We start from the raw sequence: 27,457 nt of genomic DNA on the forward strand, positions 1-27,457 counted from the left end.
GCGAGGTCAAATAATAAATCGTGGAGGAAGAAATGGAGGACGAGGTCGCGGAATGGCTGCCATAGTCAATGCTATCATAGGAGAACCAACATTGGGAGAAGAACAAGAGGAAAGAGCAACTCTACATGCTGCAATTGATAACCCAAGAGCAAGACAACAATATGCTGTCATTCAAACACCTGCAAATCACCAAGGTGAAAAATTTGATCTTCTTATTGATTGTGGAAGTACTCATTCTTTCTTGTCACCTAAATGTTTAAGGAGATTAGTACTTAATCAACTCTCTGCAAGAAAGATGTGAGTTGAATTAGCCAATGGAAAGGAGGTGTTATCTCAATACACTGTGGGAAAAATAGATTTCAAGTTGGGAGAATACTCTACTTCTGCTACTTTTTGAACCTTACCCATAAGAATCTATGACGGAATTCTTGGAATGGATTGGTTAGCAAGTCATAATGCCAATATCCATTGTGCCCAAAGAAATGTTACTTTTGTGGACAACCAAGGTCAAGAAGTCACTATTCAAGGCCAGAATGGACGACCAAAAGCTTACTTGGTCAAAGCTAATCGTCCTTTGAAAGGGTTACGCAAGGGTCAAAAAAATTTTGTAGTCAAACTAAACAAAGTAGAAAAATCTTCTTTCAACCTTGAACCAATGTGGCTAGAAGAATTTTTGGATGTTTTCCCCACAGAACTTTTTGAACTACCACCACCTAGGGGAGTAGACCATGAAATTAAAAATTTTCCAGGTAGTGAACCAGTCTGAAGAGCGCCATACAAGATGTCACTTCCAGAGGCTATAGAGCTCAAGGATCTATCCAACCTAGTACATCTCCATGGGGTGCACCTGTTCTCTTCCAAAAGAAAAAGGATGGCTCTCTTCAACTTTGCATAGATTATAGGGAATTAAATCAGGTTACCATCAAGAATAAATATCCAATTCCTCGTATTGATGGGATGCTGGATAGATTACATGGAGCCAAAATGTTCACAAAGATTGATCTTCGACCTGGCTATCATCAAATTCGAATCCAAGAAGTTGATATCTCTAAAACAGCTTTCAACACGCGTTATGGTCAATATGAATTTACAGTAATGGCTTTCAGACTTACGAATGCTCTTGCAAATTTCAATCATCTGATGCAAGATATCTTTATATAATTCTTGGATTATTTTGTCCTAGTATTCTTTGACGATATATTATTTATTCCAAATTAGAGGAAGAGCATGAAGGACATGTTAGGAAAGTGTTAGAGCTTTTATGCCGAAATACGTTGTATGCAAAGAAAAGAAGATGTACCTTCTTTACCCCTAAGGTCTGTTACTTAGGGTTTATCGTTTCACCTAAAGGAGTCTCTATTGAACCTGACAAAGTCAAGGATATTGTGGAATGGCCTCAACCACTTCACAAACCGAAGTTAGAGGGTTCTTAGGTATCACAGGGTGGTACAGGATCTTTGTAAAGGACTATGCTCTTAAAGCTGCACCACTAACTGACTTGCTAAAAAGGAGCTAGGTTACTTTGGGAAGAATAACATGAATCTTTCTTCAAACATCTTAAGGAGTATCTTGCATCAGAACCTCTCTTAAAACTTCCATACTTCACCCAAGAATTTGAGGTGATCACAGATGCTAGTAACCCTGCATTAGGAGGAGTCCTTACTAAAGAAGGAAGGCATGTAGCTTACACTTCTCAAAAGCTTAGGATTCATGAAGTGAATTATGCTACACATGATTTAGAATTGCTAGTAGTTATTCACGGCTCTCAAGCTATGGAGACATTATCTGTTGGGATGCAAATTCCAATTGGTAACAGATCACAAGAGCCTTAAGTGGATTTTTACGCAACCTAACCTTAACATGAGACAGAGGAGATGGATAGAGCTCATGCACGAATATGATTCTGATATTAAATTTAGACCAAGTAAGGATAATGTTGTGGCAGATTCCCTAAGCCGTAAAGCTTTTCTGGGGGCAATTTCCATGGCTAACAACCCTATTTTAGACAAGGTCTCAGATGCTACTGTAAAGATGCAAATTACCAGATGCTTTCTAGTATCCTACGTGAAGAGAGGGTATCATCAAATCAGCCTAAACATCTACATTACTCCTTAGAAGATGGGAAAGTTTACTGTAGGAATCGATTATGCATACCTAAGGATTCTACCCTAAGGAATGCTATCCTATATGAAGCACATGATGGCCCAACTTTAGGACATCCAGGTTATGCCAAAACCATTAATGCAATTCGTAGAAGTTACTATTGGCAAGGTATGAAGGGTGATGTCCTTCGCTATGTCAAGCAGTGTTTGTCTTGTCAAAGGATTAAGACAGAGAGACAAAAGATGCCAGGTAAATTACATCCTTTAGATATTCCCCACATGAAATGGGGATGTATTAGTATGGACTTTATCACTGGGTTTCCTTCTGTTCAAGCTGGCTATGATTCAATCATGGTCATAGTTGACTTTCTTACTAAGGTGGTTCACTTAATCCCAGTCAAGACAACCTTTATAGCTTCAGATATCGCTCGTCTATTTGTGAAGGAGGTTTTAAGATTCATGGTTTACCCAAGAGGATTGTCAACGATCGTGATGCCAAGTTTACTTCAAAGTTTTGGGTATCATTGTTTCAAGCTATTGGAACCCATTATGTTTTAGTACTAATTATCATCCTCAAACTGATGGCCAAACTGAAAGAGTTAATTAAGTAATTGAAGACATCCTCAGAGCCTACTGCAATAGATAGCCTCGCAAGTACCTACCCTTGGTAGAGTATGCATAAAATTTCTCTACTCATAGAAGTATTGGAATGACACCTTTTAATGCTCTTTGTGGCCAAGAATGTTTATCACCTCTTAACTTTTCTGACCCCACTGTAAGGGTAGAAGCCTCAAAGAAAATGCTCGAAGAAATGGAAGCTCAAACCAAAGCTATTCAAAGGGATATTCAAGCGGCTTAAGATCGACAAAAGAAGTACGCAGATTTGAAAAGATCTGATCGGATTTTCAAGGAAGGTGACAAAGTTTTCTTAGGAGTAAAGCCCAAAAAGAGAAATCTGTCTCTTGAAAGGTATAAGAAGCTTAGCTACCGATATTGTGGACCTTACGAAATAATCAAGTTTGTAAGTGATCAAGCTTATAGACTAAAACTCCCTTCCCATCTCAAAGTGTATGATGTATTTCATGTAAGTCTGTTAAAATCTTATGTATATAACCCTGATCATGTCCTTAATGATGAGCAAATCATTTTACATACTCAAGATGTTATATAGCTTCAACTTGATACCATCCTAGAAACTCGAGAAAAAAAGCTTAGGAATAGATCTATCAAAGAACATCTTATTTTATGGAAGGATTTCCCTGTAGAAGATTCTACTTGGGAAGATGAGACAACCCTTCAAGGATTACCCTTCACTGTTCTTGAGATGAGGGCATCTCAAATTCTAAGTTGGGGAGATTGTGAGGTCTCTACTTTCAAATTCCACACAAGTTCTATTACGTATTTGAATTTTTCAGCCTTCAAGTTCAAATTATGAACCGTAGGGTGAGAAAACCTAGAATTTAAAATTTACGGTACAAAATTTTGACATGTTTAGCTATACGAATCACTAACTAACTTATTGCAAGACTTATTTACTAATTGTAGAATTTTCTCTTACTACTGTAAAGTTAGTGTAAGACTGTAAAGTTTAACTTGATTATGTAAAGTAAGTTATCATTAAGAAAATAAATAAAATAATTATAAAGTCAAAAGATACACATGGACGACACATGAAGGCACATGGACTCACCTGGACTCAAATAGGTGGGGACAAAGTGGGACACACAGTCACAAGAAAAGGAGAGGCTAGTCTTGACTAATCTTAATGAGGGGGGACGGTGTGGCCTTATCTCTTGATGATGAGGACAAATTGGTCAAGTTGATGGGTACCACAAGGGGACCAAAAACGCGGGTATGAATTTCAGGATTTTTTTTTTATAAAAAAAAATAAATATATATATTTGGAAAAAAAGTTGGATGTTTTCTTTTCTACTATAAATAGAGCATCCATACTCACACTTTAAACATAGAGATTGCCTCTATAGCGCTCACGAAGTGCTGTCACTTCTCTTAGAGAGAAGGCGTCCACAAGCCACTAAGAGAGCAAAAACTCTAGTGGACTAGTAAGGTACGTATTAATTAAGCATTCAATTAGCTTTAGAAATGATGTGTGTATTCTCGCGTGCTCTAATCTCTCTAATGGATTAGCAAGATTCAATAAGCTTTAGGAAGGATGTGTGTGTGTGTGTTATCTCTTACTCTAATCTCTCTTGTAAATTAATAAGATTCAATTATCTTTAGAAAGGATGTGTGTATGTTCTCTCTTACTCTAATCTCTCTAGTAGATTAGTAAAGTTTAATTAGCTTTAGAAAAGGATGTGTGTGTGTTCTCTTTTACTCTAATCTCTCTAGTAGATTAGTAAAGTTTAATTAGCTTTAGAAAAGGATGTGTGTGTGTAGGGGATTAGTAAGATTCAATTAGCTTTAGAAAGGATGTGTGTATGTTCTCTCTTACTCTAATCTCTGTAGTGGATTAGTAAGATTCCATTAGCTTTGGAAAAAATGTGTGTATATTTTCCCGTATAATCTCTCTAATGGATTAGTAAGGTTTAATTAGCTTTAGGAAAGATGTGTGTGTGTTCACTCTTACTCTAATCTCTCTAATTATACCCTCTCTCTCTAGTTTGCATATCTTAACTATTAACTTATGAATAGTTAATTGAAAGTTAATACATAAGAAGTACTCATTACACTCTCATTATGCATGATAAAATTCTCATTCACCAATTTTACTATCAATTAGATTAAGTAGTATTTTGAAATTAATACTAAAAATTGATTTAGTTGAAGTATATAAATTGAAGTTAGAATTGGATTAGAAATGTCATGCATAAAATTAATACATTTCTAAACTTTCAATTTCATAGTTTACACACTTAATTTTTGATTAATTAAGATTAGGAAAGATTTTGATATATATAAATTAGGGATAGTGCAACAACACTAAGTGTGAATCCGAGTTGGCGAGGGTTCAAATTACATACTCTCTTTAAAAAAATTTAGTAAGGTAATATTCAAAAAAAATAACATGGCTACTTATATGTAAAAATGACCTTAGATTTCAAGGAAATTACTAGGGAAATTGACCAATTTAAAGTTCTAAGTGTACAACCTAAGTGTAGTACAAAAAATGGCTCCAAAGCGTGCTCAAACTCGAGGCGCTAATGATCATGAAGCGGGTACAAGTAACGGAGGAATTGCTGCGGTGTCAAGAAGTGCGCAGTGCGACTAGGAAAGCTCCTGGCCTCTGACCGTGAGGATTCGTAGAAAAATCAAGCAAGGCGCAGACGATTTGAAACCAAAAACACACTAAAAAAGAACAAAACTCCATCCATGAAAGCTCCACTTTAAAAAATAACCAATACTAACTCAAAACTCTTGTGTGTGTGAAGATTAGGTGTAGCCTCGCTCCCAATTGCACAGATGCAGTGCTCATTCGACCTGTTAAAAACCCTAAATTTACGCTTCGATTCTTCGTCGTGACCATTTCATGGAAGCTTAATTACTTCATTGGAGAATCCCAAGTAGTTATTTGAGGGGGGGAAACCCTAATTGGAGGCCTCAGAGCCTCAACCATGTAGTGGAAGCTGCACGGGACTGCACTAGCACCCTGTAGAGGAATGGCTATATCTCCTTGCTCATGTGCCCAAATGAGCTCATTCTTGGATCTAAAAATTCCCACACAACTTGAGTAACAACTCCAGCCTCGTTGATGTGGAATTTTGAGATTTTTTGAGCATTTTTAAGGCTATTTTTGACCATTTTTAGCCCAAAAATGTCACTTTTTGTCCGTAAAAAGCCCAAACGAGTTGGGAAAAATCCCTAAAATTGTGGAAAAATCCCATTGGGCTCAAATTTCACATTGAACCTCATTTTACCACTTGGTACGCACTTCGGACACGTCTTTCACACCAGCGCACGAAACTTGCTATTTTTGGCCGAGATTGCCCACATTGAACTTTCTAGGCAAAACGAGTGTGCCACTTCGAAACACTTGACATTTGTACATTCCCAAAGCAAATTAGGCATATATTTATGTGAAAAATCATTCCATGGTGCCACGTGTAGGGCCTCGCTCGCCCGGCAAGGTATGTACACGACTGCAACCGTGACATCCATTTTCGCATATATCACACTATGTACGTTGTAGCATTTGGTCCGACACATCATAAACATTAAGAGTGAGGTAGATAATTTAATTTCACATTATGAATGTGCCATGGCACGACATCCATCCCCTCTAAACCTGCAAATCCTCCGACATGTGCCACATATATCTTTTGCAGGTCCAGTCTTCATTTAAGTCAACATTCATGTCGATTTCATCATCGCTTGCAACAAAATCTAATGCATCATTCTCTTGTTCTTCATCCACATCCATACCATTTTCATCAGAGCCTTCATTTTGACCTTCCTGTGAATCAAAGGGATCTGTATCACCTCTTCTTTTGAATAACTTGATTCTTTTCTCTGCAATGGGAATCTTCATTTTTGTCCCATCTAATTCATGCAAGGTATAGGTTGCATTCCCATGTACATGCTGAACCACATAAGGACCAAACCATCTCTTTGAAAGCTTTCTTATTGTTGAATGTTGGTTTTCAAGACTACTGTCATACACCAAACCCAATCACCTTCCTCAATAGCTTTAGGTCTGAGCCTATGCCTCTTATCAAATTTTTCCTTATTCTTTAACCTTGCATCTTTCAATCGTGCTACTGCAATCTCAATATCTTGGGGTCTTCTTTCTAACTGTTGTATGCGCAGAGCAAGAAGGTCTTCCCTACTCATTCCATCTTCCCAAGGCAATACATTCCATGTGGGAACTACATCCTCAATCGGCATTATAGGTTTCTGACCATACATCAACTCAAAAGGCATATAACTAGTAACTGAGCTATGAGTTGTATGATCAGCCCATAAAGCATAAGGCAATAACCTAGGCCACTCTCCCATTTTACCTTTGCAGGCCTTAGCCAAAGCTTTAATGATAGGAGGATGCCCACGCTCCGATTTTCCATTTCCCTCAGGATTATATGCAGTAGTGAGAGCAAGTTTAATGCCTAATCTAGAGAAAAACTCCCTTGCTTTGTCAGCATCCAACTCACCCCTGTCCGCTGTTATTTTCCCAACACAACCATAACGGCTAATTACATCATCCAAGAGGAACTTACATACCCCTTCTGTGCTTTTCGTTCTTAGAGCACGACCTTCAACTTGGTTGGTTAAATCTTCCCGTGCAAGCACTATGTATCTCATTTTCCATAAGCCCAATGGCATCGTAACCAGATCTACTACCCACTTGTAATGCATGGCCAATGGGTAAGTAGGGTGCAACCCATCACGGTGACGTACATTTGAATACATTTGACAGGTTTCACAGGACTCCACAAAGTGAGATACATCTGTATACATACCTTTCCACCAATACCTCTCTTTCATTTTAGTAAAGGTGGCCCATACACCTCTGTGTCCAGCATAAAGACTCTCATGAAACTTTTTCATAAGCTCATTTTGAGCGTCCTTATCATTCACCACTCTCATGGGCATTCCATTTCTTTGTTTTGGACGCTTCCATAAGTACCCATCTTTCAAAAAGTATCCATAGGCCTTTCTCCGTATTCTTTTGAACTCTTGATCAGTCCACCCTTCTTGCCTTGTTAAAGTGCTCAGATAGCGTCTAATGAGCAACCAGTCACCTTGATACAGGTCCTCTGTAAACGACTCAAGTGCATTTGACAGGCAAACATGATCACCCTTGGCATGAGAGATACTATAGAACTGTGTGCCTACATCATCGCCCTCGACAACCATGTCTTCTTCTTTTTCATACCTTGCTCTTGAAAGCATATCCACAACTGGATTTATCTTTCCCTGCAATATGCTTAAATTCTGGATTCAAGGACTTTATGTAGGCAATCCATCTCAACATAGCAATGTCGGGAGTTGAGCAACTTGTTATCATTCCAAGAAGGGGTAGACAATCATTCTCCACTATTACATTTGCTCCTACCGAATACTCTTTGTCACATTTCAAAGCTGTGACTACTCCCCATAACTCTCTTTTTACCTGTGGATAGTTGCGTTGACGAGCGCTTAGGACTTTTGCTCCAAACCTCACCACATATCGCTTGCCATCATTATCATCTTGCCCAATCGCCCATCCAATTCCTGTGGGCCTAGTATCCACTGTCACAATTACATATCTTCCACATTCATAGTTTGCTTTTCTCAAAGTTGGAGACATAAGCAACAACTTCTTTAATTTCCTCATGGCATGTGTATGCACTTCTTCCCATTGAAACTTTTGGTTCTTTCTCAAAAGCTGATACAAAGGCTGTGCTACATGTGCATAATGCGGAATCCAGATAACATAAAACACGCATGCACGCACCCAAGAATATTCGAACCTCAGTGACATTTATACATTTCTCTTTCATTCTCTGGATTACATCAATCTTTGCAGGAAAAGGCCTTCTACCATATGGCCCGCACATATCTCCCACAATAAGAACTTCATTCACACCAAACACTGACTTTTGGCCAGACAAGGTAAGGTTCACCTCTTCCAACCTTGACAAGATATTATCACAATCATTTATATGGGTTGCCACATACTTTCGGCACCCCCTTGAGTCTAGAGACACATCTTAATCACTTACATCACATCCTTTGATTGGCACATCATCAAGGAAAGGCATTGTAGTTTGCGGTATGAAGTCACTGAGGCGGTCCGGGGCGGGCAACAAGAGAGGCGACCTCTAAACACCCCTCAAGGCTCCCGTGCTGCTCAATTGCGGCTGGGGCAACCACAAGCACATCGCAACAACAAACCCACAGCCAAACACAAACAAGATAGGGGCACCACCTAGTTATGGTATGCGAACTAGGACGCAAGAGAGATTTTGGCACAACCAAGAAGATGCACCACACAACACACACAAGCAACCTCACACCAAGACACACATGAAATGGACCAGAGAGAGCTAGAGCAAAGGGAAGAGAGAGAGGAAAGGATCTTGCGTAATACCTTATTTGTGACTTGCAAATGGAGATGGTTCGTTATGATGCTATCGTAGAACTTGTACAAAAATCACTCAATGCTTAGTGATTGCTAATCATTGCCAAAACACACACACACTGTCTTAGGGTGTGGGAGACCTCTCACCACAATACCCTCTTACAATGGACACAAAACTGGCAATGAAAAACACACTAAAACACTTTCTAAAATCAAGATCAACCGATAAAACTCAAAATACACAAGTCACCTTGAATTCACCAAACCGTATTGCACAAATGGAAGGACGAAGATTTGAACGTCGAATCACGCCTTTGATGCACCAAACCTCAATTTATTGATGATGAAGGAGCATGTACAATAGTGGTTTTGAGATTTGTGGAACTCACGCTCTCTCACTTGCAATGTGTAGCTTGAAGGCTTCTCTCACACCAAGAGTGAAGCTCACAAGTGGTTGCTACACCTAAGTCTCTCCTCACGCATAGAGTGTTGGGGTGCTATGTGAGATGTTGGAGGTTGTTTTACAAGAAGGAGAGGGGCCTATTTATAGGTTGGAGACCCCTCATTAGGATGATTGGAAATCCTAATTTACAAGCTAACAAATCAGGATTATGATTTTTTTGAATATCAAAACATTGTGGGCCTTCTTTGTCTGCTTGAGTCATGGGTGTGGGCTCAAAAGAGAGCATTATTGATGGTAGATAAGGTGAAAGTAAGTAAGGAGAGAGAGAGAGAGTTACTATACACATGTCTTGAGGTGAGGTGTCTTTTATGGTTAGGTCAATGGCTATTTTGTGTTAGTATGTTAGTGGTTAGTGTTAGTAATCACTAGAAAGTTAATGATATATTTACAATGGGTAGAATGGGTGGGATGGTTGGAGTAAGATGGTTGAATGAAGTGAGCAAATCCTTGTGATGGTGAAGCTTGAAGAAGTTTTGGACTTACTTGTGTAGGTTCTCAAAATGACCATCGATCTTCTTCTTCGTCTTCTCTTCTTTACGCCACCACTGCCAAGGTTGATCATCGTGATGAAAATGGTAATTCCGTTGATGAGATCTTTTGATTTGCAGAGGTTAAGCATGGTACACATGCTGAATTTATGTATATATATAAGGAGTAAGATGGAATCGTACTTTGGAGATAATAGACAGAGGCATAGAGATGGTGTATGTACATGGAGAGCTCATATGAGAGCTATGGGAGTAAGTGGGGAGGTTAATGGTGAAGAAGGTGAGAGAAACCATTGAAGGTGCAGGTTTGAGTGAGGGATTGAGAGAAATGTGTGTGTGTGTGTGTGTGTAGAAGTGTGGAAAGAGGTGAGAGAAGACTATGGGCTACTTGTGAAAAAAGTGGGCAGACTGGGGTCCACTCAAAAAATCATAGCTCACCGCTGGTAGCTCCAAAAATCATGAAAAAATTTGAGGTGACTATTCAGAGCGTGGGCTACATTTTCTCTTTTGACCACTGCTCCAAATTCGGAGTGGAGATAGGTGCCAAAATTCTCACCAAAAAGCCTGTTTTTATGCTTGCAAAAGTCTTTTAGTGGACCCCTCCTTTGTTGAATTTGTACAATGCATCCAAGAGTGAGCCCCTCCTTTGTCATATCATAATACAAAGCATCCAAGTTGCCCTTGACACATGCATGGAGGAGGATTATTGGTGAATAAAGAAATATATACATGGTGGGACTAGTGTATGGACTATTCATGGACTTTAGCTCAATGAGCACATGGTGTTAGAATAATGAGTAAAAATAATAATAAAAATATGGAGGAGTTATGGATATGGAAAGATATTGGAATCATATGATATGGTCCCTCTTTGAATTATTTTGGGTGAAAGAGGAAAAGGTATGCAAGTAAATAATATAATAAACTTGACCAATGAGTAGAAATCAATTTTTTGTTTTCACGAGGGTGAGGGTGAAAATGTGGGAGTGATTTGTATAAAGGAAAAATATAAGGTTAGAGTATGTACATATTGGCAAAAAATATACTTATGGTGTAAGAGGATGAAAGAAGGTGTACATATGTTTAATAAAACACACACCTAAGTAGAAATATTTAAATAAAATACCAAAATAATTATAAAAAATCCCTATATTTAGGCCATATATACAATGAAATATTTACACACAAAGAGGCCATAATATACTTTTATTTTTTATTTTTATTTTTATTTTTTTTGGCTCACCTAGCCCAGTGACTAGCTAGCTGAGGGTTTTTAAGAAGATATGGGAAAAGCCCCCTAACTCACACACGCCTATGTACAGTGAAATGGTAAGGATAGCCATAGCGTTTGGGTGAATTTGGTAGGGTGGAGTAATCTAGTATGGCAATTATGGAGAGCCGAAAAACGGCTATCATCACGTAGGACTTTGTTCATACCATTCATCATGTGTGCAACTGAATTCGTTGCCCCTTGAGGTAAGGTGCACATCCTTACTAAACCCAAGGGTGTCCTCATGGTAGTCAGGTCCCTGCTTTCCATTGCTAGTTGGAACTGATCATACCCTGAGTACAAATCTCCCATAGAATATATTGCCCTCCCTGCAAATGCCTCTGCAAACTCATCGACAATTGGCCCTATACCCACATTTCTGATTGTCACCTTATTTACAGGTTGCATATCTTAAAGCGCAAAGAACCCTTTTTCTTTGGAACAGTGAACCACCTGTTTGAATATGGAGCACAAGAAGGCTCCAAGATACCCATCTTGATCTTGTCATTAAGGAACTCAATGAGCTTTGGCAAATGAGCCTTTGGAACAGGAATAGGCCTCAAGTTCCAAGGTACATGAGGGATAGTGAAGATCACCATAGGAGCAACAATGGATGGATCAACACACCCTATCTCATAAGGCTCAAATGCAAAAGCTTTTCCGTGTTTGGCAAGCATATCTTTTCAGCTTTTGTCAAACTGTCCTCGCAACCAACCTTTAACTCTTTCAAAGAATCCTTTGTGAACTTGTGTCCAATCTTGCTTGGGTCACGAAGGCTAGGTTGCAAAGAAGCTTGTTCCATCTTATTTGTGCAGTCTTTTGGTAGAGGTAATGCCACTGGTTTTACTTTCTCTTCCACGGACTTATACTTAGTCTCCACTCGTACATCAACACCTTGAGCATTTTGAAATCCTCAATGACTTTGTACATTTCTATTGAGCATACTTTCACAACCTCACTTCCCATATGCAAATTGCAATCCATTAAAGACTCCAAATCTTGCATAGTATCCACAAAAGAACACTCATCAAACACACCTGCAATGCATTCTTCCTCTTCTAGCAAACCATTCATCTTCAAACATCTTTGTACACTATTTGCATGTTGTCGTTCACCCCGCTTTAAGTCCTCACACTCTGTAAAAGCAATAGATCCATAGTCTGATAATCTTACAAAACCTGTAGAAAATGTATCCTTTGCATATACATCATGCGAGAACCTTTCTCTTCTTGTACCACTGCAATCCCGCTCTACAATGGTACATGGCCAAAACCCCTCATATTCCTGTAGTCCTTGAATTCTTTGTTCGTCTTTGGCAAGGGTTGCTCTCTAAGACTTTCACGGTTCCTTTCATGGTCTACACAAACAGTAAGGAACTGTACTGCACGCTTTCCATCCCTGCTCCTTATTCTTGCATAAGCTGACCCATCATCCATCACCTTGGTTTCCATGCGAGTAGCAGTGATGTATGACTGCCCAAGAATAAGAGGATATGTAGACATCTCCTGTACAAAGAAATTTTGGTCATCTTTCACATCCCCAATAGTCACCTTTACATTTGGACAAGCTCCGTACAACTCCCCTAATGAGTTGTTTGCTGCACGAATCATCTATCCATGATTTATATCAATTGGCCATTTCCCTTTTTGATAAAGACTCTTTGACATGAGGTTAATTTCCGACCCATGATCTATCAACGCAATGTATGGCTCTTCTAAGTCTCCCACTTTTACCAGCGTCTCAGTAGTTGCTCTTTCCCAGTGACTATTCAAGTAGTAGCTCTTGTGAGTGGTCTCCACTTCATCTTCATCATCCAAGAAGCGAACGTGTTTTACTCCTCCCCTAGACTTGTAGCATCCAACAATAGATTCATCACCTTGTTTGCCATAGACCTGTACACCCTGTGCATTTAAAGTCTCTTCTTCACCCTGTACATGGATAGATTCAGTAAGAGACTGCCGCTTCCTCTTTATGATATCAATTATTTCTTTGTGGAATTCCCGCTTTGCTATACCAAGGACCTCACCCAAGGTAAATTCGACCTTACTATTTAGAATCCTCTCTTCCAAAACCTTTTTGAGATCTGTTGCTGCCTCTATATCGGATTGGAGTTTGTAGGCCGGACCCTTTGCTTTGGATTTTGTTGCATCCTTCTTCTTGTCTTTAGAGGCTTCTTGCATAGGCACTTCAGAGACAGGCATTTGTTGCGGGGAAGGTGATCTAGGAAGCACTGTGTCATTTCTACCTCCACTCCTCGTTGCCCGCTTTGAAGGCCCTTCATCCCCATTCTCGCGCCTACGTTTCTCTTCAACAATGGCCTCGTTTGCTTGACATTTGACAATATATGCATGCACTGACAAAGAGTCCACAGGGTCATTCCAACCTGTTTCAAGCCGAATGCAATCTCCAGCTTCATGTAAAACCTCTGTATTCATTTTACCCTTCATAGCAGACTCTATAGCGCATGGCCATAGCTCTCCAATGCCATTAGATTCCTCTTCTCCAAACTTGATTGATCCTTTTCTTCTAATAGGATCCACCTTCAACCCATAGGCGGCTGCCTCAACCATTGAGATGGCATGGCTAGTAGCCATGTCCTCAACTAGTTTCTTCATCCCACCTTTGCCAAAGTTTGTTCCCAAGAGCTTACCTACTTCACTTAAGTGATTTTTTCCATCTTTAAAGATAAGGAGCTCCTTTTTCAAAGCGTCTTTAAAACTTTCACAATCCCTCCTTCCATGGTCAGTACTATCACACCATATGCATCTATTGACAAATCCTTCTCTAGTTTGCGGTCGTTGCCCTGTAGATTGACCTAATGGTTGCCCCTTTTCTTCTAGCCTTGTAAGCTTTAACTTGAGCTCTTGCATTCCTTTGACAATATCATCTAGGATGGATTTTTCACTCTTTGGAACCACAATCACAGGCTTTATAGGACTCTCAGAAACACTTGAGGATTGAGTAGGGTTGACTATCATCTTATCTCTTCATCGTTGTGGCTTAGCTAGCAGTGAAATGGCATCTTGGACCTCATTCCAATCAGTCTTCAAACCCTGTTCTGCATCCTTATCCTCAAGTAGTAGCTCTCACTTCTCTTGAATCTCTTTTCCTGTTGCCTGCAAAAAGAGCTCTGTCTTCTCTGAGTTTAGCGTAGCCTTTTCAGTCCTTGACAGTTGATCATAACGACGTTTGAATTCCCTTAGCAGTTCGGTAGGCGAGAGCCCCTCTTTTGGCCGAACTACCCACTCTAAGAAAGTCCTCTTTGTTACCCTTTCGGAGTCCTTCATGAAATACTCTTCCTTCAAGGCTAATTTGAATGATTCCCAAGTTGCCCCATGCTCATTTCTAATTCCCCTTACATGCTCTCTGATCTCGGGAACCACAGCAAGTTCAAAACTTTGCACCATCTCTGCTTCGGGCACTCGATGAAGCTCCATCTCCTTTACATACCCACAAAGATACTTTGTTACATCTTTACCTTTAAATTGGTCCAATTTCTTCACCACAGATTGAAGCGCTTTGGTTGATGAAAGCTCCCTCCTTTCTGTAGCTTGCTGCTGCTGCATAAACACTACAAAAGCTTGAAACATTTGCATCGTGACTGGATCAAACCGAACCCCCTATTGCTTCTGTTGCTCCATACCTTTAAACCTTTCTTTTGAGACCTTCAATGAATATTTTTAACTCTCACCCTAGCGTACTTCGCGTCGGGTTCACCAAAAACGTGTCAAGAAGTGCGCAGTGCGACTAGGAAAGCGTCGGGCCTCTGACTGTGAGGATTCATAGCAAAATCAAGCAAGGCGCAGACGATTTGAAACCAAAAACACACTAAAAAAGAAAAAAAATCCAGCCATGAAAGATCCACTTTGAAAAAGAACCAATACTAACTCAAAACTCTTGTGTGTCTGAAGATTAGGTGGAGCCTCGCTCCCAATTGCACAGATGCAGTGCTCATTCGACCAGGTCGAAAATGATCTGGTAGATTATTTACACAAGTGTACCGCATTTTTTTTGTTGTGTAGATTGCTCAAAGAGCACATACTGCCAGCTGATAATGTGATGCCAGATTCCAGAGAAGAAGAAAGAAATATCTTGTGAAACTTGGGGATGGATTACAATTTGATTCACGTTTGTCCTAACAACTGCATTCTTTTCAGAGGGATACATAGACATGGAGAAGTGTCTGAAATGTGATTCTGAGAGATATCAAGTAGATCTCCACGGAACAAAAATTCCACAAAAGGTTTTGCGACATTTTTCTCTGCTTCCTCGCATCAAGCATTACTTACACAACTCTAGATGTATAATGATCTGATAGATTACTTACACAAGTGTACCGCATTTTTTTTGTTGTGTAGATTGCTCAAAGAGCACATACTGCCAACTGATAATGTGATGCCAGATCCCAGAGAAGAAGAAAGAAATATCTTGTGAAACTTGGGGATGGATTACAATTTGATTCACGTTTGTCCTAACAACTGCATTCTTTTCAGAGGGATACATAGACATGGAGAAGTGTCTGAAATGTGATTCTGAGAGAAATCAAGTAGATCTCCACGGAACAAAAATTCCACAAAAGGTTTTGCGACATTTTTCTCTGCTTCCTCGCGTCAAGCATTTCTTCGAATGTAAGTCCATGGACACCCTAGCATCATGGCATGAGGAGAATAAATCTTCAGATGGTGTGCTACAAATTCCTACAGATTGCGCAGCCTGGAAACATATAGACGAAACATGGCCGGATTTTTCCAGAGAAGCTCAAAATTTGCACCTAGTCCTGACTATGGATGGCCTAAATCCATTTGGCCAAATATCAACATCTTATAGTCTATGGCCCGTTGTAAGCGTCAACTACAACATTCTCCTGTGGTTGACTACCAAGAAGGGTCACTTGTGGCTAAGCTTGATTGTGCCGGGGTGGTATAAAGTGAAGAATATGGATTTGTATCTTTGTCCACTATTGGAAGAGCTACAACAATTGTGGATTGGAATAGAAGTGGTGGATATGAGCCGACATACATGTTGACGGAATGCTTTGATCAGAGGCATTCTAATGTGGACCATGCATGACTATCTCGGACTAACAGAATGCTCAGGTAATTTACACTCAAAATCAAACACTGTAAATCTTGGGTTTTCTCAAGTTTATCTATTGTCATGTGTATACACGCAGGGCTTCAAACAAGCAGATACAGAGCATGTGTCACATGTGGACCTAGACTGAATGCACGTCGGGTGCCCTCATTGAAGAAGCAAATAGAGGTCATCAAGCGTATTTTCTAGAGAATCATATGTTACGCGATGAACTTTTGGAAAGAAAGACACGGAGGATGTCTGCACAAGTATGGTTAGAGCAGAAGGAGATGTGTGATGATCGTTTGTCCCCAGGCATGAAGAGACTCTCTCTATGGTACGAGTTACTATATTGGCCCCGACTCATGATCAATCACTTGTTCGATCCAATGGTATGGAGCAATGTTGGCTGCAGACAGCATCCGATGGATCGATAAAACTCGCTAAAGTACCATGGATTTTCACAGGAGCCCAAGAATGCAAAGTAAAAGAGACCATTCGATATGTACGGACCCCAACTGGCATAATGCACTCGCTCCGAACGTGTTTCACTAAAGAAGGAAAGCTTACCGGTTTAAAGTCACACGACTGACATAAAATGTGTCAGGTATGTTTCAAGTGGAATATATCATAGTGGGAATTGTGTAACAAATTAATGTGTGGACTTTAATATCATTGCTAGACGTGTTTTGCAATTTATTTTACCGGTGGCCATTGAGGGATGTTTGTCTCCTGACGTCTGTAACACAATCTACAAACTTGCAAAGTTGGCGCAATGGATCTCACAAAAAGGAGATCAATGTATACTATATACCATTCGCCAAACTAAATGGTGTGGAGGTTGTGTGCATGTTTGAGAAACACTTTCCTACTATCATGCTAACCATTCAGGTGCATATTCTTGTTCATATAGTTGATCAGGTGGAAATAGCTGGCACAGTACATTCCAGATGGATGTTCTTTTTAGAACGTTTCATGAAAACACTTAAGGGATAACTGCGTCAGAAGGCACGTCCGGAGGGTAACATGGCAGAAGGTTGGCTGGTATCAGAGTCCCTAGTTTACATTGGAGAGTGGCTAGACGGATTTGATAAAGCTCGGGACACGCTATGGAGAACCATAGATGATGAGCGTATATCTGGGATTGTCATGTGCAATCTCGGTGTTGAGAAGAAGATGACAAAAGATCTAGAGGCTAAAATCAATCAATTTTGCATGCTTCACAATCCAGTGATGCAAAAGTGGATTTCAAAATACAAGGATGCAAAGAAAGAGCGACAAAGGGCACGGATCGAGTGGAGATGGGAAAGACGACCACCGATGCATTATCCAGTGGGTCTGGAGAGCCTACCAACATTCATGAGCTTAAGATGGCTGCAGAACCAATTAAAAAGCGCACAACAGTGTGGTGAATAAGTGAATGAGGAGGAGTGGGAGTACTCTCGAGGTTGCGTGACCAAGGTAAGTTTGCAATGTACGACTAGTGACTTTTTAGATGTTTGAACGGCCACTCGTAATCTCTGTTGGTTGTAATATAAGTCATACACAGCAGCATGGTGTAAAGGTCGACATTTTAGGGTGGAACAAATCGACAAAAAGAGTGTTACTCAAGATTGTGGAATCATGGCAAAATTTGAACAATGTAGTCGACGACGGTCCTCTGATGCAGATCCTATGGTGGCGGAACTCACTTACTTCTGCACGCTTCAAGAGATTTTGAGGATTGATTATAGAGGATTTTTTATCGACTTGTTCAACGTACAATGGTTCAAGATAAACATGAAGGGTCGCAACGCTACTTTGCGCAGAGGAGAGTCTGGTTTCCTTAAAGTGGATTCAACTGAAAAATGGACCGACCTAAGAGACAGGTTCGTACTACCCGAGCATTGCGAACAAGTAAGTTATGTGCTTAGAAGCTATTCAATTTTAGAATTTATGTGCTTGGAAGCTCTCATGTAAGTTATGTGGCTTTGGCAGGTGATATTTCATCGAACAAATTCTGCATCAAACTAGTGGTACATCATAGAGGTAGCCCCTCGTAGTGCACGGATGTATGAGGGCTACCATGTGCCAATCACAGCGGCATCAATGGAGGAGATTGGAGAAGATGCTTAGTTAGAAGCCGCTGAGGTGGTGCTAGACGAGCATCAAGCTGCTACTCTCTATGGGGTGCGTCTCTTTCACCCGATCAACTAGATCTAGTGGAGGGGCGAGCAACATCTATGAGCAGAGACAGATCACCTCCTTTGCGATTGCAGCCTCAATCTCCATCGCACTCAGAGCGCAGCGCTTTTACAAGATACGTAGAATGTACACGGGAGACAAATTCATAAAAACTTCATAGGAATCTCTCTACACAGGAATCTCTCCCTCTTTATGAATCCTCTCTCTCTCTCTCTCTCTCTCTCTCTCTCTACTTATCCATGTTTTCTTCTCCATTCAATATTAAGATTAAATGTTCGTGTGTTTAATGCAGATATGGATGATGATGATTTTTTTTCTTGTTTGTCACCCTGGCAGAGGCAGTGGTACGAGGATCGTCATCGCTCTGGAGCACCATCACATAGTTCTACTCCTTCAGCACGCTCCGAAGCTTTGATGCCGACGAGACGATCTTCACCCTTGTCTAGGCACTGGTGCTCTAGTGGTGGCGGCAATGGTTGTTGTGGGGATGCCATAGTTGATGCCTCGACACCGCCTCGTGTTTGACGAGGCTCTTTACCCTCCCCTTCTTTGCCCGCCCCTACACCAGCCACGGCATCGCCATCTATGCCAGGTTTTGCATGGCTATCTGCCGTCCCAGCTGGCTACACACCACTACCTACTCCTCTGGGAGTCATCCCAGTTGCCACTCCTTGCTTCGGGGCCCAGACTCGAGTGGAGACACCTGACGTCCGTACCCCCATCGACACACCGCTAGAGACCCCTACCGAGACACCCAGGTTTACGCCTCACAGGCGAGAGGGCTTGCCTTACTCCGTCGACTTCAGTGGCGGAATCATCTTGGATGATGAAGGCAAGAAGGTGATCTTGAGCATGCATGGTTTTTGCTCTCAGGTGTTTAGACACTACATACTAAACACCTAAAGTGAAGTACCAAGTGAATTAAAAGAAACAGTCATCAACATGATGCATGACGAGTTTTCCGTGTCAACACGGGATGACCGCTTCAATGAAGATCTGATGAAGGTCCGAATGCGCAAATACTGCAAGCACAAGCCTTCTGAAGTGCAAAAAGCAATAAAGCATGGGTGGAACAGACCAGATTGGCTATCCAAAGAAGATTGGAAGAATGCAAAGCAAGCAGCACGCGAGAATCCTGACAAGTGGAAGCAACAAAAGGAGGCAGCCAAAGTGCGAGTAGAGGCAGGAAGCTTGCACTGCTTGGGGAGCGGCGGTTGGGCATCATTTGAGGCCGATTTGGTAAGTGTTTTTGCATTTCGCTTTAGGTTTGGTAGTTACATCTATTTATACTTTTAAATTCTAACATAATGGATTTTCTGTATGTTTTAAACAATGGTCGATGACAGGAAGTGACTCCACACCGTACGAGTGCGAATATGCAGACAAAAAGGGCTTAAACGTCCTGATAGACATTCTGAGTTCTCGTGGCGGCATGGTTAGTATTAGGGTTTACTCTTTTCTATTTGTTGTATTGTTTTGTAAATTATATGTTTATAATTACAGAAAGCTGTCTTATTGTTTTTTTTGCAGAATTCGACAGATACGCCACTTGGACGCCATGAGACGTCTGATTAGACGACATCAGTCTATCCGTAGCTAGATAGCATTAGTTTCCTTTTGTCATAGCATATGTATCATGAAATGACGTGTATACGTCTTTTTGTAACTATTGGAAAACCATGTATATTTTCTCAATAATGACAATGGTAATGTAACTATCACATTTGCAAAGCTTAACAATCAAGCTATTTTACCTCTGATGTGTACAATTGTCATTGATTACTTTCATCAATTTACTTTTCTCAGTTTTGTATCTTTATTCTGCAAACAATACTATGGATGATGTAGTTATTGGTTATATTGTCTTGTGGGTGACTACTTTGGGTCTATACCTAAGCTTGCACTTTCTTTCAGAGGTGAATCTGCACTTATCTTGGATTCATTTAGGTTTACTTTATTATTGAAACATTCATTATGGTTGATGGGTGAATGCCCTGCAAACAATACTATGGATGCTAGAGTTAATGGTTATATTGTCTTGTGGGTGACTACTTTGGGTCTATACCTAAGCTTGCACTTTCTTCCAGAGGTGAATCTGTGCTTATCTTGGATTCATTTAGGTTTACTTTATTATTGAAACATTCAATATGGTTGATGGGTGAATGCTCTGCCACCAAACATCTTACTCTCGGGCGTCGCTATATAAAGCTCTGCCACGTCGCTATAAGCGTCGCTATAAGCGTCGCTATAGGTAGCTTGTAAGCGTCGCTATACAACGATGGCTATAGTGACACATATAACGACGGTTATAGCAACGCTCATAGAGACGTTCTCATATCAACGCTATTAGCGACGGTCTTAGCGATGTTGGGGAGTATAAAAACTCAATGTGTTTCCATCGCTAAAAACGCCACAAGTGCACACAACCTCTTATAGTGAGGGAGGAAGAGAGGCAGATGGACAAGCAGTGAAGAAGCAGAGAGCGGGATGGGGAGGAGACAAGGGCAGGAGAGCAAGATGGGAGACATAGATCATGCAGGTGTAGGGTGGGAGAGGGAAGGTTGATCGAAGCCGAGGAGGTGGAAGGAGAAGCTTGGAAAAATTGTTGCACGTGAAAGAGGGGGGAGGGGATATTCGCTTCTATTGATTTTAATTTGATACTCGCCAGTATGTACCAGTGTAAGTATTTTAGAAGGGGAGAAGAGAATATTTCAAGCCGGCCTCGTGATCATTATGTCCTCTCTCTCTCTCTCTCTCTCTCTCTCTTTGCGGTGCCTGCTCACCTCTAGGCAGTCTCCTTGCCGGCTCTTCAAACCTCTACATGTGTGTGTATGTGAATGAGTGTGTGTGTGTGTGTGTGTGTGTGTGAGTGTGTGTGTGAGAGAGAGAGAGAGAGAGAGAGAGCAGCTTAGCATTCAGCATGAGCTGCAATATGAGAGAGAGAGAGAGAGAGAGAGAGCAGCTTAACATTCAAGATGAGCTCCGTGTGTGTGTGAGTGTGTGTGTGAGAGAGAGAGAGAGAGTAGCTTAACATTCATCAAGCCCACTGTCATGATTCATCACAATATTGAGAGGGTGGAGGCAATCATCATGATCATGAGTACTGAGAGTTGCATTTCAATCCCCTGATCTCTTCACCTTTTGCAGGCGGGCCTCACGATCACCAATCCTCTCTCTCTCTCTCTCTCTCTCTCTCTCTCTCTCTCTCTCTCTCTCTCTGGTGCCTGTTCATCTCCCGACAGTCTCCCTTGCTTAGCCTCCTGCTTGCACATGGTCCAACTATCACCAAGCACTTGCACTGTTGGCCACGTGGACAGCCTGAAAACCCTTTGTCTTAATAGAGTAATAGAAAAATATACATATATCTAGATGGTGCTGGCAATTAGAGAGCCCTGAGCAAGGGGATAATCGTCAACAACAAGGGCTGGAGAGGGTATATTCATGGACCAATGCAGGAAAATTGGGATTGGCACATGAGCAGTAGCAAGAGGTGGTCCGGTTGGGTTACCTCCAAAAGGGACATCATCAACATGGGCTAGCTTAAAATCAGGGTATAGGCAAGGAGGGTAGCGTCATAAGCATGGAGAGGAAAACACTGGTGATTGATAGCATGTGGAGTGAAAGGCAAGGAGGTCTCCCACTATCAGAGGCACAGGGAAGCATCACATGTGTGAGAGAGATTACATTAGTGTGTGTGTTACATAGAGAAAGTGAGAGAAAAGGTAGAGAGAGAGAGACAATACACACAGAGATAGGTGGGTACAAGGCTCACGAAAAGATAGTTTCGGTTTATCCAAAGCCTATTCAAAATGAAAAACGACCGGCTCAAATTTGAGCAAGAAGGTTCTCATGCCTGTTCACATCATGGAATTTTTAGTTATAATATGAGGATTTTAGTGTGATTATCCCTCTCAAATTAAGAGTTAGCCTGCTCATATGCGTGTGAAAAGGTTCCTAGCCTGGTCCACAAAAAATGTTTCCCGAGTCCTAGGTGGGTAGGCAGTTGTATTGATGGCTGTGTTGAACGTGTGGATATAAGTTAGTTATGTAGGGTGATGATCAGGGATATGACGGGTGCTCATATTATTTGGCTTCTCGAGGCATGAGAGCTGGCATAATTTATTTTATTCCAACACTACTGGGGTATGAGGAAAGCCCGTGGTGATTGGCAGATGCATTGTTGTTGTTCGTGCTGCTGTTGAAAGTTCCATTCATATTGAAGAGAACCTGTGTCTCTAAGGTGAAAGAGTGAGGGGATGGTGGGTCATGATGCAAGCGTGCACACAACAGAGAAAAATCTCAACATTTTCAACTGCCCTATTGCAGCCGGAATGGAAGAGCTCAGCTCGTTGTGCCCTAGCCAAATCTCTTGCAGCTGTGTGCATACCACGCACCATATTGTCAACAGGAATGGAATTCTCTTAGAGTGTACCTGCTCGACACGCAAGTGTTGCAAGTTGCAATAATAAGCATGCAGCTATTTGTGCTAGCGGTACTACAAGTAGTCCGGTGGCGGAATGGGGTCAGTAGTCATGTTGTGCAAGCTAGTGTCAACAGAGCATCAAGGCACACTCCTGCTTCCCATTTGATGTCCAATTAGCTCTCGCTAATTCCTTCGCAGCGGCCTCACCTGCTGCTCAAATTTCAAGTACTGCTGGCGGCATCATGTTGTATCTCAAGGAGTCATGGAGCAGTGAGCATGATTGCTGCACTTGGTGTTGGAAGTACATGCCCAATCAGGCATGTTGATTGTCAGCCGCCCAACATCCAAGGGACACAACTCAATGATTTCACCCTTCCAGATCACGCCCTTTGGGCTCTTATAAATGTATTCAATTCAATTGACTAATATATGCAGTTATCACCTCATCTCTCTCAGCGTCCTCTCGTATCTCTCACTCTTTCTCTGTGTGTGTGTGTGTGTGTGTGTGTGTACTGGGCATGCAGCAATGTAGCGCCCTTCTCAGTTTTCAACATGGTATCAGAGCCTCCTTCTTGGTAGCCTGATGGATCCATCCCACCCTTCCCTTCTGAAGCTTCATGGTGATTCCAGAACCCATGGGGGGGCTGCTTGCCTTTCCGGTTCTTGATTCTACTGAACCGTCCTACTTTGACATAATCAGAGGTTGGTGTTTTCAATTTGCTGCCCAAAGAAGCGGCAATGCCCACAGCGTGCATAAAAACTCGGAGAATGGTGACGAATCCACCGCAAGTTCGGGGAAATATGCCGAAGGGGATGTCCGTGAACTTGGCAGTATAAATGAGAACGACGGTGAAGTAATTGCAATACCGTCAGACAATTCTAATTCATTAAGTTTAAGCACCTTTCTTTCCGATGATGATGATTGTGTTCAATCAAAATATACTCAACTTTCATCTTCGACATCCCTGAAACCCAATGTAAACTTGAAAGACAATCCCCTACCAATGTATCCTCGCCATCAATATTCAACCCCGATCACCCTTCTCTCCGTGGGCGGGGGCAAGAAATCATGCTTCTCAAGTTCGAGAATGGTGCTCGAAGCCAACCGTGAAGATGAAGCGATTGAAACAAAGACCGTACATGCCGAAAAAGTACTTGCTTCAAGCTATTAATGGAAACCATGCCATTGATCCAGGATAGCTTCGCCATCAAACAATTTATCTAGTTCTTATGCACCGCACGGTTTTCAAAACCACAAAAACAGAACGCACTTTTGTAGTTGCAGAGAAGCACAGTGTCAAAATGAAATCCGGCCTTGTCTCTCATCCCGCGATTGTCCTTGAGGGGGGCTGCCCTCGTTTATAAGTGACACGGGATCACGTTCAAGGGATCTACGGCAGGGGCGCGCTTTCGGCATTGCGTGGATTTGAGACCGTCGGATATCCGCAGCAGAGGGGGGCAGGCTTTATGTACGCGCGGACTCGCCATACCTGCACGGATGCGTGTTAGGCGAGTTGGATAGAGCGTGGGAGTCTGAGAGTGAGGTCTGGGGCTCGAGCAACGAGCGCTACGAAGGGGCGCTAAATCTTTTAGATCACGCCCTTTTGGATCAACGGTGCTCCTCACATCGTGCACAGGTGAAGATGGTGCAGGCACACGAGAGCGAGAGAGAGGTAAAATGGAGCAAGAGGTAGAATGGAGCTGCTATTTGGGGGTTCACCTTTCTCGCAGGGCTGAATTTCGAAAGATTTGCATGGGTTTGGATTGCCGGGGTGAAGTGGAACGGCTTCATAACTATCAAGCACATCCAAATTGTAAGGGTGAGGTACCTTGTTGATTATGTCCAACAAGATTGAGTAAGATTGCGGTTCATCAGGGTCGTCATCATCTGCAGCAACTGTGATCTGGATGGTTTCTGCATGTGGAAGTTCCTCATCATCGGGTTTGGATTCATTCCATAGCCTTTTATCAACTACATTAGGAGCATCCTCGACAAGTGCAGCAGGCTGCTGGTCAGTCGCATTAGCACCAGATTCACTTGCAGTGACTGAGTCATGAGGAGTGGTAGCATTAACAGCCAAATCATTCCCTTCATCGCCAGGAGGTTCGTGCAGAAGCGGAAGTTGGGCATCAGTAGCTTGCGGAGGGGAAAATTCATACAGAATTTGACTCTCTTGCATGGTAGGTGGGTTCTGGAATCCAAGGGAACCGACGTCAGCAGCAACGATATGTGAAGACTTTAACACTAGTCTTGTAATTGGACATTAAAGTGTCCCGAGACACTAAAATGTCCTGCAAACACTTCAAAAGCGGTGATTTTTTTGGAAGAGAGCATTTATGAAAACTGGAAAGCTATCCTAGGTTGCCTCTCAAGACTTGAAAAAATGTCCCGATTTTTAAAAAATCAAAAAAACCTCCTACTTAGCTTTTTTGGTGACATTTTTATGCTTTCATGGCTTTGGCTATGGAGCCTTGGAGGGGAGAGGGTTGGCAAAGAGGAGCCATCGGATGACCAAGCCTATCCAATGGTTCAAATTGAACCCAAAAAGGAGCGTGTACACACTTATTGAACCTAACAAAAATGTTTGGCTAACGTTCTACAATCGAAATCCGATTATTGCTCGAATTCTTTCGCAGGCAGGGAAACAGTTTCGGACAGCGTTGCAGATTTTCGTGCATAGAGCGCCATCGCGAGAGAATGAGAAGCTCTGCTTTCGGTTGCACCTGTGCTAGGGTGTGGTCGACCCTCCTTCCAATTTGGCATGCTTTAGAAGGTCATGAGCTACTGTATCCGGCCACAGAGTTTGGGCTTGCATGGGCAAAGCGAACCCATCCTCTTGATTGGCAAGAAAAATGTTATGTAGGCAAGATACTGTCATTCAATGCATGCAAACAATTGTTCAAATGTGTCTTTGAAGGCGATTCCATTGTGTACATGCTATCATGGGAGTCGTTGCGAATGCATCTTCTTCCGATTGCTGATGCAAGGGTGGAAACTCGTCAATGCATTGAAGATGTAAATGATGAGTTTACTTCGGCAGAGTTTTTTGCGTCACAAAAGAGCGATGCAAACAATTTAGAGTCAAATGTATTATCAAATGTGGACATGCTACTTTCGTCTGATGCGGTTAAAATGCCTTTTGAGGATGATTATGCGAGCAATGTGATGGATGCTATGGATGATGCATTGAATTCCGATGTTGTGGATATACATGAGAATTCTTTGGCTATGGATGTTTTGGGTGTGTCTCACATTGCTTCTATCGCAAGCTTGCCTCTTGTTGGAGTGCCTAGTGTGCCCTCTCTAGTTGCTAAGAGAGGTCGTCCTCCTAAGAAGAACATTGTGGGTCGAGGCGGACCAAGGGTAGTACATGCAAAAGAGTGCTTTGGTAGTCCTGTGGATGCAATTAATGTGGATGCCTCATCACTTGGTATTAGCTTTCATGCCAAAGTAGCTGTTGGGATTTCGGGTGATGAGGCTCTTGTAAGACATTGTGATGTTGGAGTTGTGGAGGTAAATGCAAGGAGGAAAAATGCTCATGCTGAGAGTAGTCATGCTCACAAGAAGGGAAAGAATATTCTCAAGAAATGGGGCACTTCATGGAAACATTCCGTAAAAAAGGGTAGACCGTGGATGTTATGCACGATGGTGATGAGTCTGGAGATGAACATGCATCCGTGGGCAAGGAAGAAGAGTGTGAAGATGAGCTTTTGGAGGCAGAAGGCCCTGTCTTGCGGGATTCCGATGATGAGGGTGATTGGTCAAATGTAAGCTTTCCAACTTGGAAGAGTGGTGATAAAATGCTTGTGGAGCCTGAAGGAACTTTCAAAAGATTACCACCGTTTGTAGATATTGTGGGTCCAGACTTGGGGCAGGTTCCAAAAGAGCTTACAGAGATTCAGCTTTTTTTGTCTCTATTTCCTCTTGATTAATTGGTAGACACTATTGTGGATGAGACGAATATATATACCATGGAAAAACGTGAAAAGGTCTTGGAAAAGCAGGAGTCAAATCGAAAATGGAATGCATTAGATAGACATTCATTCTTGCGGTTTTTGGGAGTGTCTATTGGAATGGCCTTGCAATTTATGTCAGACAAAAATTGCTATTGGAAAAGAGACACTTGTGGTGTTGTGCGGTATCCTAACTATGCTGAAAAGATTGGGCAAACGTAATATCAACAAATAAAGCGTTTTTGGCATGTACGGGATAACGCACAACGGCCTCTTGTGAAGGGAACGCGAGAGTACAAGCTATGGCAAGTTTTATCATTGGAAGAAAGGTTGAATGCCACTTTTCAATTGCACTACAATTATGGAAAGAATGTAACTGTTGATGAGAGAATAATTCCATCTAAATGTAAGCTGAATCCTTGTCGCATCTATAATCCTAAGAAGCCACACAAGGTTGGAATTCAATTGTGGAATTTATG

General features: G+C 41.7%; 1 protein-coding gene and 2 pseudogenes across 1 annotated transcript; 2 read left to right on the plus strand and 1 right to left on the minus strand.

Moving 5' to 3' along the window:
• LOC147452108 (uncharacterized) overlaps positions 1-23,617 on the minus strand; it is a 61,606-nt pseudogene extending 37,989 nt beyond the window's left edge.
• A 24-nt stretch (positions 23,618-23,641) lies between these two features.
• On the plus strand, positions 23,642-24,196 carry LOC147452109 (uncharacterized). Its single transcript, XM_086519205.1, has one exon. The coding sequence runs from the start codon at positions 23,642-23,644 to the stop codon at positions 24,194-24,196; it is 555 nt and encodes a 184-aa protein (XP_086375331.1).
• A 2,057-nt stretch (positions 24,197-26,253) lies between these two features.
• LOC147452110 (uncharacterized) lies at positions 26,254-26,773 on the plus strand (annotated as a pseudogene).
• The last annotated feature ends 684 nt before the right edge of the window (positions 26,774-27,457 follow it).

This window comes from Adiantum capillus-veneris, chromosome 8 (genome assembly GCF_014529385.1).
Source record: "Adiantum capillus-veneris isolate H3 chromosome 8, ASM1452938v2, whole genome shotgun sequence".
Lineage (NCBI taxonomy): Eukaryota > Viridiplantae > Streptophyta > Polypodiopsida > Polypodiales > Pteridaceae > Adiantum > Adiantum capillus-veneris.

Coding starts and splice junctions, on each gene's coding strand:
- LOC147452109 (XM_086519205.1), top strand. CDS start 23,642: ATGGTGATTCCAGAACCCATGGGGGGGCTGCTTGCCTTTCCGGTTCTT.